General features: G+C 42.3%; 1 protein-coding gene across 7 annotated transcripts in view; it reads right to left on the reverse strand.

Moving 5' to 3' along the window:
- diaph2 (diaphanous-related formin 2) overlaps positions 1–18,428 on the reverse strand; it is a 693,877-nt gene that overhangs the window by 120,804 nt on the left and 554,645 nt on the right. For all 7 annotated transcript variants that reach the window (XM_036943140.1, XM_036943138.1, XM_036943139.1 and 4 more), the window contains one exon: positions 4,070–4,234. In XM_036943140.1, coding sequence (XP_036799035.1) covers positions 4,070–4,234 — 165 coding nt within the window. The remainder of the gene's footprint in view (positions 1–4,069; positions 4,235–18,428) is intronic.

The following is an 18,428-nucleotide window of genomic DNA, read 5'->3' on the forward strand; positions in this document are numbered from 1 at the left end:
CATTTGTTTATTATGAAAACCTGAAATGTTGATACAAAACCTGTCATTGAAATTACAAAGTCATTGGTGGAATATCAGGTTTCTACATTGTGTACAAGCACTACTGACCTATTGCGATGCATTGCATTGAAACATTAGTACTTTTGAATGTTCTGTCCGTTTAGTGTTCTGAAACAACCAGTAGTGGTGCGTGGTTAAAATCACTGGGGAAGCCCAAAAAACAACCATTTCATGTATCTGAAGGGTCAAACTCTGTCTTCCTGGTGGGCGTGGAGGACAAATCAAGTTCACTATAGGTCTACCACTGGCCAATCGGATGGCTCAGATTAACGTGTCTGCAATAACGTAACAGGCATAAAAGAAAGCTACAGCAAAGTTGATACTGTGAGGTTTCAAAACGTTTAAAACCTTGACTAGAGTGAGACTGTCAACGAATACAGCAAAAGAGCTGCTGTTTTTATGAGTGAGTTCATGTTTAAGTTCTTACTAAGCACTGTCAACACTTTGTATTCAACCCTTTTATAAGCCCGTACTCTACACAGACTGGTGCGGCATTAGCAATCAGACCTGCAGTAGGCCTACGGTGCATTAAAAAATAGGGCAAAAAATATCTGCGGCATTGAAAGTCCCCAAAAACACAGTGGCCTACATCATTCTTAAATGGAAGATGTTTGGAACCACCAAGACTCTTCCTAGAGCTGGGCGCCCGGTCAAACTGAGCAATCGGGGGAGAAGGGCCTTGGTCAGGGAGGTGACTAAGAACCCAATGGTCACTCTGACAGAGCTCCAGAGTTCTTCTGTGGAGATGGGCAAACCTTCCAGAAAGACAACCATATCTGCAGTGGCAGCATCATGCTGTGGGGATGTTTTTCAGTGACAGGTACTGGGAGACTAGTCAGGATTGAAGGAAAGATGAACGAAGCAAAGTACAGAGAGATCCTTGATGACAACCTGCTCCAGAGTGCACTACCCTCTCCATAATGATCCTTTCTCTCTCTTAATACAACCCTCTCTATAATGATCCAACCTGACAGAGCTTGAGAGGATCTGCAGAGAAGAATGGGAGAAACTCCCCAAATACAGATGTGCCAAGTTTGTAGTGTCTTACCCAAGAAGTCTCATGGCTGTAAACGCTGCCAAAGTTGCTTCAACAGGGTCTGAATCCTTATGTAAAAGTGATATTTCAGTTTGTATTTTTTTTAATACATTTGCAAAAAATCAATTTTAGAATAAGGCTGTAACGTAACAAAATGTGGAACAAGTTGAGGGGTCTGAATACTTTCCGAATGCACTGTGTATGCAAAAAGACCATTGCCATTTATGGATTTACTTTGAACTGGACTGTGTTACAGTCGTGAGTAGATGGCCTTGTTTTGAGATCAAAGCGAGAGCTGCATGTCAAACTCTGTGCACATTTTGTTCATATCCTTTGCTAGTTAGTGATTTTTTAGCCCAGTTATAGATAATTTGTTGTTAGCAATAGGGGAGTGATTGCTTCCCACAAGAGTACAAAACATGTACATTTTCTTTGAAAAGCGAGTAAGGTAAAGGGCTTTTTTTGTCTTAAAGGGGCAGTGTTGTATTTTGAGACAGGCTTGAATAAGCTAAGTAGTCAGAAAAAGAATGCATTTTATTTTGTAATGTGGTTGCTTGCATCAAACATCACAACAACATTTTCAGTCACCTTCTTGTCTGAAGGACAAATGGATAAACAGGTTAATGTCAAGCCCTGCATGTTTTTTTTATTTGAAAGGTTATGGAATGTGGGCCTACAGTACATTGAACACCACACATTGGTTGCTACTGTAGGCAGAACGATATAATAACTATTTCCATGTTCAAATGTTATGGAATGCATTTTCTCCATATTTTTTTCAATATTAGACACTCTGTTAGGCCTACATTCTGATCAAATAGCCACAGTTGCCTACTTGCTGCTGCTGGAAGTTGCACAGAAAATGTTCAAGTTTTCGCTCAGCAGACCTGAAATTTGCTCAGTGACGGAAATAATTAAATGGGACATTGGTTACATGACCTACAGCATGGTCAAGCAAGATCATTTTTTAATCACTAAACAACGATTGATTTAGAACCACGGAGAGTTACCGCAAGTCGCAAAGCTAGCTAGCCACTGGAGGACAACATCAACGAGATGCAACAATTCAAGTTGTTTCTGTCAATGACGTCTGCTCTCCATGCGATTTGATGGGAGTGACAACAAATCCAAACTGTCATATACTTTTTTGGGGTGTGCCAGGACCATTTATATTTGAGCTCACTCAGTTTAGCTCAACGCTGATTGGCTATAATTGTATACTTTTTTTAATCAAGGGAAGTCAAATGCTCGCTGGCTTTCCTTGCATTCAATGCTACGGGTGGCAACAATGTCATACTCTTTTGGACCAGACAACATCAGATAGAATGCCTACTCATACAGAGACACTGTGCAGGGCGCTGTTTCAGTTGCTCAGATGCTTTCTCCTGTGAGATACATTCAGCCTCTCGTGGATTTAAGGAAAATGATGAAAGACATAAAGACGAAAGATCAATTATTTCTTCTTTTTATCTTGGTACATTTTTTGTGGAAGCCTGGTTTCCCTTGGCCCCCATGAATACACGCCATTGGAAACAATGGAAATTGACGTTAATAGAGGAGCCAGCATATTACTATAGCAGAGGCCATAGAAAAAACCAGGGAAAGGATGAATATTTTTGATGAAATCGATCGCCCATTGCCTAATACCAGAATTAAGATGGACCTGCCTATTTGTATAGGTATCTGACACTAGAAATGAAAACACATTTCTTGAGCATCCACATAGCTTGCGTGTCACATTTGCAACATAGATCATGCAATGGATGCATGCACTGTTGGGAGCTAAATTGGTGGCTATAACCTACCTACTTTGTTGGGTAATAATCACGGTTGAAAAATGTATCATAAACTAATTTACTAGAATATCAAAGTCAAAGGTTAGCTACCTCTTTTTGAACTTCTTATTGCTAGTTATTGATTTATTGAAATGACCGTCGTAGTAGTTGAAAGTTGGCTGTGTAGCTGAAAAGTCAGAGCCGAAGGGAGCACAAGTCTATTACAAGCAGCACCCAGACCTTCAATCAGGAGAATGGCCATTTCCATGTCCACCAGCTTTTCACAGTTTCTGTAATCGACATAACTGCATCTAGCTGCTCATTACAGTAGCTATCTATCTAGCCAAACTAGCGTGCTTTGTTACATTTATTAGCAGTAGGACTGCATTTTGAGAGGTGAAAAATGGATGCACCATAGCCCCGGTGCCCAGAGGTCCCATCGTGAGCTACCAACTCCTCTCCGCCTTGTTTGTGCACTGTGCTGACCTTCCAATAATGACAAGAATAAGACGTTTTTTAGACTGAGACCATTTTGTCTAGGGCTCTTTGGAACAATTGTACAGCGAAGACCAAGATCATTACAACAATTATTATCTGGGTGATTTAATTTGTCGGACGGTGCTCCCAAGATAAAAAAAAAAACAGGTCACACAGCAAAATATTTGGTGACACTTTAGTAGAGCCATGGTTCCAAGTGTGTGTGTGTGTTTCATGACCAATCAGGTAAGATAGAGACACATTTGAAGAAGCTATCTTTCAAATGGATTAAGCTACAACATGTTATGACCCCATCACTGAACGATAAGACTCTCAGGAACATGTATGTGTCTTCTGTTTCATTCTACAATGCCCACAAGCCACGCAGGACTCAGGACAGGACATTAGAACAGAGTGGACAAGACCAGGCACTAAATCAGACTTTCAGAAAGACAATCATACAAAATTACAGCCTGATGAACTTCCCAATACCTTCTCCTGATTAATTTCAGTCACTTCAACCCATACTTCTTTCAGATTGATATACTGTCAAAAGTACTGTCAGACTGATTTGTAATAGACTGTCATTACCCCAATTTAAAAAAGTGAACATCACTTTTTTGTATACGTTGGGGTTGCAAAAATGTTTAGATATCAAAATGGGGTCGCAGGCCAAAAAAGTTTGGGAAAGCCTGGTGTACTGTATATTTGCTGTACTCACCACGAAGAGGGTACGGAAGGAGGCCAGGTCACCGAAGAAGTCCTCGACACAGAGGACGTGGGGGTCGAAGGCGTAGTAGCTGCCCAGGCTCTCGTATAACTTCTGCATGTTCTTGTGCATGGTGGACAGCTTCTCATATTGCTCCCGTGAATGTTTTGAGAAGCCGTGAGGGAAGGTATAGTCAAGGAAATAAACATTTTGTTTGATCAATGGTACTGGTCAGACCTGGGTTTCAAATACCCTGAAAATAGATTAAAATACTTTATCTGTGTCTGTTTGGACTTACCATGCTCAATAAACCAATAAAAAAGTCCCACAACTGTAAACCGCACCCATCTGGCACTCCAGGCAAACGCTCAAAGTATTTGAAAATATTTTTCAAGTATTTGAACCCAGGTCTGGTACTGGTGTGAACCACACGGAAATGATACTACATACTGTAACACTTTGTCACCATGCTGTGTGATGTTACACAACAATAGACAGTCATCATTGAGCTAGTTATCAAACCACCACCTCCTTTCATTCACTTGTTTGTAAACACACCCACCCACACTGAGAACGCAAACCAAAAATGCTGAAAAAGCCATTTCTTTTCAGACAGGGAGAGGTTGGAGAAACTAATGTGTGTGTTTCAATAACCTCTCCAACTCACTTTGGAGTCATTGGCACAGTGGGCTAATAGCGCACAGCCCGGGAGTAATGGAAATGTATTTTGTAGTCAGCTGCGACACAGATGGCTGTTGGAATAGCTGATTGCAGTCATTGTTCTATTGTTTCTCCCAACAAGAGCGGGGTCAGTTTGTCTTGAACCGCGGCCCACGCCGCACTATGTAATTTACTGAGCAGATAAAGCACTTTCTACTGGGTGAATGGCTATTGACAGCTGCTGTCCATGCAGTATTATCCCAGAGGACCACATGGAGCCCAGACACTGGTCATAGACTCTGGTTGTTCTGCCACAAACACAGACGGACCCACACACAGTGTGACAGTGTGTGTGATGAGGTGAAAAGCACACCTCTATTGAACACACTGTGTAAAACAACTCACAGCAAGCATGGAAAGCCACACACATTCAAGCAGATACACAAAGCAGTGTGACAGGACACACACCGCGGTAGTTTTCAACCCTACTCACCTCAGCCTCAATGTTCAGGCCACTGTCAGCAACACACAATCACACTGAGGCTAATAGGACAACACAGCATCAAACACCCCCACTGTTCTGTCAATCACGTACATCACGTTCATCTATCTACCTGTATCTTCCGATCTATGCATTTCTGCATCTGTTCATGTCTGTCTAAAGCTGTCCAAGGCTGTCTATAGGCCTATGGGCTGGGATGTGGCTCTATGGATGGGCTGGTGTGTATGTGGTCTATCAGGGGTTCTTTTGGGGGATCCTATGGGGGTGTGATGACCGATCTGCGGCCTTGCTACATCTGTGTCCTGGCCGACGTTGGGTCCAGCTGAGCGAGGATGAAAGCAGGGCCGGCAGGAGGCCAGACAAGCTGGATTAGCTCTCAGCGGGTCAGTGTTAACCAGACCTCAACAGCAGCACTGGCAGTGACCAGCACTACAGCCCACACAAGCCTGGTGATGCTAGATTTATCTAGCTGATAGATGTCTTTATATCTCTCTTCCTCCCCTTCTCTCTTTCCGTCACACTGTCTATCTCGCTTACTCTCCCTTTCTCTCTCTCTGTCTGTCACTCACCATTTGTCTCTCTCTCTGTGTTCCTCTCTTTCTTTTTATCCATATTTTTCTCTCTCTCTTTCTTCCTCTCCCATCAGCTCCCTTTAAAGACCTAAGGACTTGGATGGAAGGGTGTTTATATCAAACCTTGTTTCCACACATCCAATCTCTCAAAGGCACCAACTTTCCACAAAGTTATACAGTGGTTCTACCTCTCGCCCATATTAAAGTCCTTCTAAACCACATTAAAGTCCTTCTAAACCACATTACAGTCCATCTTAACAACAATAAGGTCCTGTTCAACCACACTATGGTCCTGCTTAACCAATGTTTGTGAATATTTCACTCCCATTAACCAGCTGTCAGCAGCACTTTTAGTGTCACTCGATAATGAGCCCAAATATTTCATAAAATCCACAAATTATGCCAGGTTTGACTGTTTCACACCAATACTCCCACTCACTTTGTCATATGATTCAAGCTTAATATTCAACATAATATTGCTTATACAATCCAGGGTATGCAAGCTTGGTTACAAAATACAGGACAATACTATTATTACAAATGTATTATAATATATTTTGATAAAAGAGTGAGAATAGAGAACAGTGTGATGGAGAGGAGTTGTCAATGGACAAGGGCTGAAGTAAGTAAGTAGTGGGGATGAGAAGTGTTGAATGGATGATGCAAGGAGGTAAGTCAAAGCTCAGGTAGCTGTGCTTGTGCTGCTTACTTGGTGGAGCATGCATTCTGTGCCGTTTGTTGTTTAGCATGAATAACTGAGCCTCGGTACACCAGGATAGCTGGATCAGAGCAGTGAAGGGATGCTGTCTGTCTGCCCAGCTGTCTCTCTGTCCCTTTGTCTGTCGGTCTCCCGCTGGGGACTGATGTGAGGCTCAGTGGGCTTCAGCTCTTGTTATTTCCACATTAAAGCCATGTCATATTGACAGTATCTGACAACAGACTGTCCTACAGCAGTGCCAGTATGCAGCATTTTCAAACTGCATCTCTCAATATCCGATACAGTCTCTCTCTGGCAGACTCCTCATGTTGTGATATAGTCTCTCTCTGGCAGACTCCTCATGTTGTGATATAGTCTCTCTTTGGCAGACTCCTCATGTTGTGATATAGTCTCTCTCTGGCAGTCTCCTCATGTTCTGATACAGTCTCTCTCTGGCAGTCTCCTCATGTTGTGATACAGTCTCTCTCTGGCAGTCTCCTCATGTTCTGATACAGTCTCTCTCTGACAGTCTCCTCATGTTCTGATACAGTCTCTCTCGGGCAGTCTCCTCATGTTCTGATACAGTCTCTCTCTGGCAGTCTCCTCATGTTGTGATATAGTCTCTCTCTCTGGCAGTCTCCTCATGTTCTGATACAGTCTCTCTCTGGCAGTCTCCTCATGTTGTGATATAGTCTCTCTCTGGCAGTCTCCTAATGTTCTGATACATTCTCTCTCTGGCAGTCTCCTCATGTTGTGATATAGTCTCTCTCTGGCAGTCTCCTCATGTTGTGATACAGTCTCTCTCTGGCAGTCTCCTCATGTTCTGATACAGTCTCTCTGGCAGTCTTCTCATGTTCTGATACAGTCTCTCTCTGGCAGTCTCCTCATGTTGTGATATAGTCTCTGTCTGGCAGTCTCCTCATGTTCTGATAGTCTCTCTCTGGCAGTCTCCTCATGTTGTGATATAGTCTCTCTCTGGCAATCTCCTCATGTTGTGATACAGGCTCTCTCCGTTAGTCTCCTCTACTCTTTCTTTCTCTCTTTCTCTTCCATTGTCCTGCTTTTTTCTGTCTCTTTCTCATGTTATTGCTTCCTTGCTATTTCCCCATTCTCTCAATTTCAAAGAAACAAACGCACACAACAAGTCCCATACTCAGAGACTCACCTGGACCACGAAATGATCTGAGCGGAAAGAGAAAGAAGGGGCTCAAGGTAAAGTATGACAGCCTCAACTGGTTCTCTGCCTGTTTGTCATCTCCTATGGCTCTCACCTGTTTGTCATCTCCTCTGGTTCTTTGCCTGTTTGTCATCTCCTCTGGTTCTTTGCCTGCTTGTCATCTCCTCTGGTTCTTTGCCTGTTTGTCATCTCCTCTGGTTCTTTGCCTGTTTGTCAGTCTCCTCTGGTTCTTTGCCTGTTTGTCATCTCCTATAGCTCTCTGCCTGTTTGTCAGTCTCCTCTGGCTCTCTGCCTGTTTGTCAGTCTCCTCTGGATCTTTGCCTGTTTGTCAGTCTCCTCTGGCTTTCTGCCTGTTTGTCAGTCTCCTCTGGCTTTCTGCTTGTTTGTCAGTTTCCTCTGGCTTTCTGCCTGTTTGTCAGTTTCCTCTGGCTCTCTGCCTGCTTGTTAGTCTCCTCTGGCTCTCTGCCTGCTTGTCATCTCCTCTGGCTCTCTGCCTGTTTGTCATCTCCTATAGCTCTCTGCCTGCTTGTCAGGCTCCTCTGGCTCTTTGCCTGTTTGTCAGTCTCCTCTGGCTCTCTGCCTGTTTGTCAGTCTCCTCTGGCTCTCTTCTCTGCCTGTTTGTCATCTCCTATAGCTCTCTGCCTGTTTGTCAGTCTCCTCTGGCTCTCTGCCTGTTTGTCAGTCTCCTCTGGCTCTCTGCCTGTTTGTCAGTCTCCTCTGGCTCTCTGCCTGTTTGTCAGTCTCCTCTGGCTCTCTGCCTGTTTGTCAGTCTCCTCTGGCTCTCACCTGTTTATCAGACTCCTCTCCTCTCCCTCCCTCCTCTCTCCCTCTCGTTCTCTTTCTCTCCACCAGCTGTCCTCAAAGGAGGAAAGGAAGGCTGCATTTCCTCTGCACTGTACCTTACATGCAAGACACATTGTTAGGGAGTTGGAGTGGGCTGTTAAAAGGGATATAGTATGGATAAATGTATGGATATATGGACTGGCTATTAGACTATCCAGTACTCAGAATAGTAATATTAGCCCACCATCCCTCCATTCTCAGTCAGACTGAGCCCACCATCCCTTCATTTTCATTCAGTCTGAGCCCACCATCCTTCCATTCTCAGTCAGTCTGAGCCCACCATCCCTCCCATTCAGTCAGTCTGAGCCCACCATCCTTCCACTCTCAGTCGGTCTGAGCCCACCATCCCTCCACTCTCAGTCGGTCTGAGCCCACCATCCCTCCACTCTCAGTCGGTCTGAGCCCACCATCCTTCCATTCTCAGCCAGTCTGAGCTCACCGTCCCTCCACTCTCAGCCAGCTAACCTCTCTGTGTCGGTCCCGTCTCGCCTCTCCCTCCCTCCTCCTCCCTCCACCTCAGCACTACCAGGTCACATCCCATCCCATGAGTTGGCCCAGGCGTTAATACCCTGTGACAGCCTCTGTGGTCTCTACCACGGCCCGTCACAGGGGGCTGCCAGTCTGCGCCAGCTAACGTGCGACCTCCCATTCTGAACTGCACACAACACAATACAACACAACAGGCTGGAACTAGCTGGCACCGGCGCCACCACGGCCATACCTGGTTCAACCTAATGTTGCTGTCCAAGGGACATGTCCTGAAATGTGAGGCCATGGCAATAGTGTAGAACATGGTTTATAGTACAACTCACACTCTCCCCCTCCCTCTCTCCATCACTCTCTGTCGCCCTCCTTTTATATCACTCTGCTGCTCAGCCGGATGGGCTGTGTCCAGTCTACTTGTAATTTGGTTCACAGGGCCCCTGGCAGTGGAAAGAGGGACAGAGAGGATAAAGATGCCTGAGAGGCTGGGTAGGAAAAGCTTAGGCTTAGTGCAGGGCCTCCAGAGTACCAGGGTCCAACAGACACATGAAAAAGCATTAAATAAACATTAATGGAACTGGGTTACAGGAGATTTATTAAGAGGGCTTTTTACCACCTCGCCGTCGAGAGCGACGCACGTCATTTGAATAACTCTCGCATGCACACAGGTAAACAAACAAGGTAATTTATTGCTGTCCTTGTCGGTGGCCGTTGTGAAAATCTATTTTTACATTGTTTTTCCCGGGAAAATTTGTGTTTTCATTTTTTTTATGGTTTACGACCAGACAGAGATTGAGCACTTTATTTTCAGGCTACGGTAAGTCTGACTTGGATCCGATTTTTATGTCACTTTGCCGTGTGCTAAAAATGAGGCCTTAATCGTGGCTTAGTGATGTTGAATATATCCTTGGCCAATGGTAAATACACTGATAAAATGTGACTGATTAAACAGTACACACAGTAATGAGGACACATCTGTTTCATAAGCGCAGAGTTCAGGTCTGAGAAGTTCATGACGGCAGACCAGTAGATTAAAAGTGAAAAGAAGAGGTCAGATACAGATTGACTCCCAGAATTGTTCCTCATTTTGAAAACTTTGTGAACTCAATGTTCTGACAGTCGCCTGCCGGACTCTAGCAGCGCAGAACTGAATCAAGAATGTGGTAGGTAAGAAATATATGTGACAGTCATTTTTTAATTATATACAGGGCATTCAGAAAGTATTCACACCCCTTACCTTAATCCACATTTTGTTATGTTACAGCCTTACTCTAAAATGTATTAAATTATTTTTTCCCCACATCAATCTACACACAATACCTCATAATGACAAAGCGAAAACAGGTTTGAAGAAATTTAGCAAATATATTAAATATAAATAACAGAAATACCTTATTTTTCATACACTTTGCTATGAGACTCGAAATTGAGTTCAAGTGCATCCTGTTTCCATCGATCATCCTTGAAATGTTTATACAACTTGATTGGAGTCCACCTGTGGTAAATTCAACTGACTGGACATGATTTGGAAAGGCCCGCACCTGTCTATATAAGACCATGGGAAACAAGATTCTCTGGTCTGATGAAACCAAGATTGAACTCTTTGGCCTGAATGCCTAGCATCACATCTGGAGGAAACCTGGCACAATCGCTATGGTGAAACATGGTGGAGGCAGTATCATGCTGTGAGGATGTTTTTCAGCAGCAAGGACTGGGAGACTAGTCAGGATCAAGGGAAAGATTAACGGAACAAAGTACAGAGAGGTCCTTGATGAAAACCTGCTCCAGAGCGCTCAGGACCTCAGACTGGGGAGAAGGTTCACCTTCCAACAGGAGAATGACCCTAAGCACATAGCCAAGACAATGCAGGAGTGGCTTCGGGACAAGGCTCTGAATGTCCTTGAGTGGCCCATCCAGAGCTGCAAGTAGATTGTAAGTTTTAAATATTCAATATTAAAAAAAAAAAAAGAAAAAAAGACGAGGCTAAAATCGCTGCTAAAGATGCTTCAACTAAGTACTGAGTAAAGGGTCTGAATACTTATGTAAATGTGATATTTCAGTTGTTTTTTAACACATTTGGAAACATTGTGTGTAGATTGATGATGATTTAAAAAAAAACCATTTCATACATTTTAGAATAGAAGGCTGTAACGTAACAAAATGTGGAAAAAGTCAAGGGGTCGGAATACATTCCGAATGCACTGTATACTCTATGCTGGCTCTTTTTCTAAAAACATTTGTCAAAAAGTGCTTTACATTAACCCTGCCTACATCAATCGTGCCTACATTAATCTTGCCAAAGATGAAGCACCAGCACAGTTGCAAAAACAACAACACAAAAAACCTGGAGAGAGCAGACTCAGAAGGTCTGCCTATTCTAAACTGTCTGAACGTATAATTCTAGTCAATAACCAGAATACTTCTCCAACTATCAAAAAATCCATTTGATTGTAGGAAAAATGGTTTGTTGTGCCCATGAAAAGAACAAAAGTCGGGTTCATTTCACACAGTGAAAGTAATTATAATTGTACCAAATGAAATGCCACAACGGCGCGAAACTCTTTGAAAATTGCTGGACGTTGTCCAAAGTAATTAACACAACAATTTGGATGGGATCAACAACATACTATAGACAAACTATTTCTTCCTCATTCTCATTCATATCGATGTCTTGTCTTCTCATCTCTTTCTTTGTCTCTTTATTTAACTAGGCAAGTCAGTTAAGAACAAATTCTTATTTACAATGACGGCCTACCCCGGCCAAACCCGGGCGACGCTGGGCCAATCTCTGCCACTCTTTCCCTCTCTGCGCCTCTATCTCCCTCCCTCTCTCTCCATTATTATTTCTCCATAAGTATCTATCTTTGTGTGTGTGGCTTTCTCTCCTCCTTCTCTCTCTCAACCTATCTCTCTATCCATCTATCTCTCTCTCTCAAATGAATTGGAACTTGAGAGTGAATAATCCGACATAGGGTGTTATGTCAGTGAGAATGGTTTACCAAGAAAAACTTCCAAATAGACAAATTAACTTTAATCCTGGATCTGTCATCTAAAACAGTAGTACACACACCCATATACTGACACGCACGTACACACGCACGCGCACACACACACACACACACACACATAATTACATTGGTCTCTCAGGTTATCTCTGAGTAAGGCTGGCAGCTGAATGTAGATCAGTGTGTCTGTCAATGTCTCAAGTGCATACACTGAAAGGATAGGTCTGTGAAGTGTTGTCACTAGTTAAATCAATCTCTTCTTCCCCCTGACGAGTCATGACCTTCTCTCACTCTCCATCATCAACATCGAGTCCGCCTCCCTCCTCCTCATCATTTAAAAAATGAAAAGGCAGATTCAGCGTCAATTTTACTTGTCGATTTATTCTGCTATGCCCGCCGTTGAAATATTAATGTGTGCGGAGAGGAAGGGAGGGTTAGCCTCACTTGAGTATTCACAGCTCTTTGCTTGCACCCAGCTGCTGTTGCAACAACTCAATGAGCGGAGTGATCACAACGTAGTGTAATAACATCTGAAATGGATTGGAACTGGATAGTGAACAATCAGCCATAGGGTGTTAGGTCAGTGTGGGTTAAGTATTGAATGATTGAGTTGGTCAGCAGAAAAAAATTGTGCCATTCACTGACATTCAAGATGGTTCCTAGCGAGCTGTGTGTACAGAATACACAGACAGGGTTACAGGGAGTCAGTGAGACTGGGACACTGGGCAACTGGAAAGGTGCATGCATACATACATATGTAGAAACACCCACACAAACTAATATGTACTGTATATAACATGTATCAAAAAACATGTCATCATTTCTGCCATGCCTACTTCCAGTGGTACAAGTACTATATCTACCATGCCTATTTCCAGTGGTACAAGTACTATATCTACCATGCCTACTTCCAGTGGTACAAGTACTATATCTACCATGCCTATGTCCAGAGGTAAATGTATCTACCATGCCTATGTCCAGAGGTAAATGTATCTTCCATGTCTATGTCCAGAGGTAAATGTATCTACCATGCCTATGTCCAGAGGTAAATGTATCTACCATGCCTATGTCCAGAGGTAAATGTATCTACCATGCCTATGTCCAGAGGTAAATGTATCTACCATGCCTATGTCCAGAGGTAAATGTATCTACCATGCCTATGTCCAGAGGTAAATGTATCTTCCATGCCTATGTCCAGAGGTAAATGTATCTACCATGCCTATGTCCAGAGGTAAATGTATCTACCATGCCTATGTCCAGAGGTAAATGTATCTTCCATGCCTATGTCCAGAGGTAAATGTATCTACCATGCCTATGTCCAGAGGTAAATGTATCTACCATGCCTATGTCCAGAGGTAAATGTATCTTCCATGTCTATGTCCAGAGGTAAATGTATCTTCCATGCCTATGTCCAGAGGTAAATGTATCTACCATGCCTATGTCCAGAGGTAAATGTATCTACCATGCCTATGTCCAGAGGTAAATGTATCTACCATGCCTATGTCCAGAGGTAAATGTATCTACCATGCCTATGTCCAGAGGTAAATGTATCTACCATGCCTATGTCCAGAGGTAAATGTATCTACCATGCCTATGTCCAGAGGTACATGTATCTACCATGCCTATGTCCAGAGGTAAATGTATCTACCATGCCTATGTCCAGAGGTAAATGTATCTACCATGCCTATGTCCAGAGGTAAATGTATCTACCATGCCTATGTCCAGAGGTAAATGTATCTACCATGCCTATGTCCAGAGGTAAATGTATCTACCATGCCTATGTCCAGAGGTAAATGTATCTACCATGCCTATGTCCAGAGGTAAATGTATCTACCATGCCTATGTCCAGAGGTAAATGTATCTACCATGCCTATGTCCAGAGGTAAATGTATCTACCATGCCTATGTCCAGAGGTAAATGTATCTACCATGCCTATGTCCAGAGGTAAATGTATCTACCATGCCTATGTCCAGAGGTAAATGTATCTACCATGCCTATGTCCAGAGGTAAATGTATCTACCATGCCTATGTCCAGAGGTAAATGTATCTTCCATGCCTATGTCCAGAGGTAAATGTATCTACCATGCCTATGTCCAGAGGTAAATGTATCTACCATGCCTATGTCCAGAGGTAAATGTATCTTCCATGCCTATGTCCAGAGGTAAATGTATCTACCATGCCTATGTCCAGAGGTAAATGTATCTACCATGCCTATGTCCAGAGGTAAATGTATCTACCATGCCTATGTCCAGAGGTAAATGTATCTTCCATGCCTATGTCCAGAGGTAAATGTATCTACCATGCCTATGTCCAGAGGTAAATGTATCTACCATGCCTATGTCCAGAGGTAAATGTATCTTCCATGCCTATGTCCAGAGGTAAATGTATCTACCATGCCTATGTCCAGAGGTAAATGTATCTACCATGCCTATGTCCAGAGGTAAATGTATCTACCATGCCTATGTCCAGAGGTAAATGTATCTTCCATGCCTATGTCCAGAGGTAAATGTATCTACCATGCCTATGTCCAGAGGTAAATGTATCTACCATGCCTATGTCCAGAGGTAAATGTATCTTCCATGTCTATGTCCAGAGGTAAATGTATCTACCATGCCTATGTCCAGAGGTAAATGTATCTACCATGCCTATGTCCAGAGGTAAATGTATCTACCATGCCTATGTCCAGAGGTAAATGTATCTACCATGCCTATGTCCAGAGGTAAATGTATCTTCCATGTCTATGTCCAGAGGTAAATGTATCTACCATGCCTATGTCCAGAGGTAAATGTATCTACCATGCCTATGTCCAGAGGTAAATGTATCTACCATGCCTATGTCCAGAGGTAAATGTATCTACCATGCCTATGTCCAGAGGTAAATGTATCTTCCATGTCTATGTCCAGAGGTAAATGTATCTACCATGCCTATGTCCAGAGGTAAATGTATCTTCCATGTCTATTTCCAGTGGTAAATGTATCTTCCATGTCTATTTCCAGTGGTAAATGTATGTCTATTCCCAATAGTAAATGTATCAACCATGCCTATATCGAGTGGTAAATGTAGACACAAACACACTACCAGTAAAAAGTTTGGGCACACCTACTCTTTCAAGAGTTTTTCTTTATTTTTACTATTTTCTATATTGCAAAATAATAGTGAAACATCCAAACTATGAAATAACACATATGGTGACACGATTCAGGAAACTAGGCATATGTCGCAAGTCACGACTTCACAGGAGAGTCATTTGAACGTAAAACATTTAAAAAAATATTTTTGGCAGAAATGCCTTCTCGAACATGTGAACTTTCATGTGCCTTAATAACAACCTTGTATGTCATCTGTAAATACGAATAAAATAGTTAAATTACGAGCCTTGTTGGTTAAGTCACAGAAAAAGTAAGCAACCTTCCCACTAGCCATAATTCAAAGCATAATTACTTTCTCATTGTTCCTCAAATGCACTGTATGACATACCATTTTGTAGCTCTGAGTCTCTACTTTTATCCAATGTAAAAAAAAACACCATTTCACATTTTGCTACATAAGAACGAATCCAGTTGGTGAGTCACATATGGAATCATGTAGTAACCAAAAAAGTGCAAACAAAACAAAATATATTTTATATTTGAGATTCTTCAAAGTAGCCACCCTTTGCCTTGATGACAGCTTTGCACACTCTTGGCATTCTCTCAACCAGCTTCATGAGGTAGTCACCTGGAATGCATTACAATTAAGAGGTGTGCCTTGGAATTTCTTTCCTTTTTAATGCGTTTGAGCCAATCAGCTGTGTTGTGACAAGGTAGAGTGGTATACAGAAAATAGCCCTATTTTAAAAGACCAAGTCCATATTATGGCAAGAACAGCTCAAATAAGCAAAGAGAAAAGACAGTCCATCAGAACTTTGAAAGTTTCTTCAAGTGCAGTCGCAAAAACCATCAAGCACTATGATAAAACTTGTCTCAGAGGATAAGGTCATTAGTGTTAACCTCTCTGATCTCCCCATCCCGGATCCGGTATCGTGAATACAGACTCAAGCTCATTACCATAACGCAACGTTAACTATTCATGAAAATCGCAAATGAAATGAAATAAATATGCCATCTCTCAAGCTTAGCCTTTTGTAAACAACACTGTCATGTCAGATTTTCAAAATATGCTTCTCAACCATAGGAAAACAATCATTTGTGTAAAAGTAGCTAGCTAGCGTAGCATTTAGCGTTAGCATTAGCGTTAGCATCCAGCACGCAACATTTCAACTAAAACATAAAATCCTTAAAATAAAATCATTTACCTTTGAAGAACTTCGGATGTTTTCAATGAGGAGACTCTCAGTTAGATAGCAAATGCTCAGTCTTTTCCAAAAAGATTCTTTGTGTATTAGAAATAGCTCCGTTTTGTACATCACATTTGGCTACAAAAAAACCCTGAAAATTCAGTCCTCAAAACGCAAACTTTTTTTCCAAATTAACTCCATAATATCGACTGAAAACATGGCAAACGTGGTTTAGAATCAATCCTCAAGGTGTTTTTCACATATCTCTTCGATGATATATCGTTCGTGGAAGCATGGTTTCTCCTCTCAATCAAATGGAAAAAAACTTGCAGCTGGCTTTGCGCACCAATTTCGACGCAGGACACCAGGCGGACACTTGGAAAATGTAGTCTCTTATGGTCAATCTTCCAATGATATGCCTACAAATGCGTCACAATGCTGCCGACATCTTGGGGAAACGGCAGAAGGTCTAAGCTTATTCCTGTCGCATTCACAGCCATATAAGGAGACATTAGAAAACAGAGCTTCAGAAATTCTGCTCATTTCCTGTTTAACGTTTCATCTTGGTTTCGCCTGTAGAATGAGTTCTGGGGCACTTACAGACAATATCTTTGCAGATTCTGAAACTTCAGAGTGTTTTCTTTCAAAAACTGTCAAGAATATGCATAGTCGAGCATCTTTTCGTGAAGAAATATCGCGCTTAAAACGGGAACGTTTTTTATCCAAAAATGAAATAGCGCCCCTAGAGATCCAACAGGTTAACTGCACCTCAGATTGCAGCCCAAATAAATGCTTCACAGAGTTTAAGTAACAGACACATCTCAACATCAACTGTTCAGAGGAGACTGCATGAATCAGGCCTTCATGGTCAAATTTCTGCAAAGAAACCACTACTAAAGGACACCAATAAAAAGAAGAGACGTGTTTGGGCCAAGAAACGTGAGCAATGGACATTAGAAAATCTGTCCTTCGGTCTGATGAGATTTTGGGCTCCAACCGCCGTGTTTTTGTGAGACACAGTAAGTGAATGGATGAAGCTGTATGAGAGAATGCCAAGCGTGTGCAAAGCTGTCATCAAGGCAAAGGGTGGCTACTTTGAAGGATCTAAAATATAAATATATATTTAGATTTGTTTTAAAAAAAAAATGGTTACTACATGATTCCATATGTGTTATTTTATAGTTTTGATGTCTTCACTATTATTCTACAGTGTAAAAACATATAAAAAATAATAAAGAAAAACCCTTGAATGAGTAGGAGTGTCCAAACCTTTGACTGGTACTGTATGTATGTCACATGTACTGTATAATAGAAGATGTCATCATATTGTAATGCCTTTTCTGGTGGAACAAACCCACACTTTCAAAAACATGTTTATCAAACGTATTACATAACATGTCCTCCATCGTCTCATTAATGTGCTATTTCTAGAGCAGACCTTATGTCACCCTGGTCGTCCCACACTGTGTTCTTTGTGTCATTTCCCTTCAGTGAAAACATGACAATGCATATCTGCTGTGTTTACTAGGCCCCGGCTTCGTCTTGTCAAGTCGTAAAAGGTCAAACATCTCGCTTCCACTGACGGCTGATCTAATCGGTAAACATTAATTCATACCTCTCCACATTACAACCGTAACTCAAAATAGCTCTGTGCAGTGTATCACGGATAGCTCCGTGCAGTGTATCACGGATAGCTCTGTGCAGTGTATCACGGATAGCTCTGCGCAGTATATCGTGGAAAGACACCAAGACTGGACATGACGAAGACTGGCATTAAGCGTTGCTGTCTCCAAATTGACGCTATGCAAATCTATCTGGCTCGGATAGGAAGGATCCTTGGTTAGAAGGTTTTGTCTAGGTTCTGCAAGGAGGCATGTGGACAAATCTCCTTCTGGATATCTCTCCTTTCTGTCTCACACAAACACACTCACACACACACGCACGCACGCACACACACACGCACACACACAGACACACTCCTTGCTCAGCATGCTTTCAGATGATGGTAATTACGTTTATCGTGCTGTGATTACATGAATTACACAATTGGATACACTGATTGTATCTCGGGTGCTGATGAAATGGGAACAATTGCAGGTTTGCACATTTTAATTGAAAACTACTGCAGCATACAGCCCAAAATTCTGGTAAAGTGG

The sequence above is a fragment of the Oncorhynchus mykiss genome, chromosome 14 (genome assembly GCF_013265735.2).
Source record: "Oncorhynchus mykiss isolate Arlee chromosome 14, USDA_OmykA_1.1, whole genome shotgun sequence".
NCBI classification, from domain to species: Eukaryota; Metazoa; Chordata; class Actinopteri; order Salmoniformes; family Salmonidae; genus Oncorhynchus; species Oncorhynchus mykiss.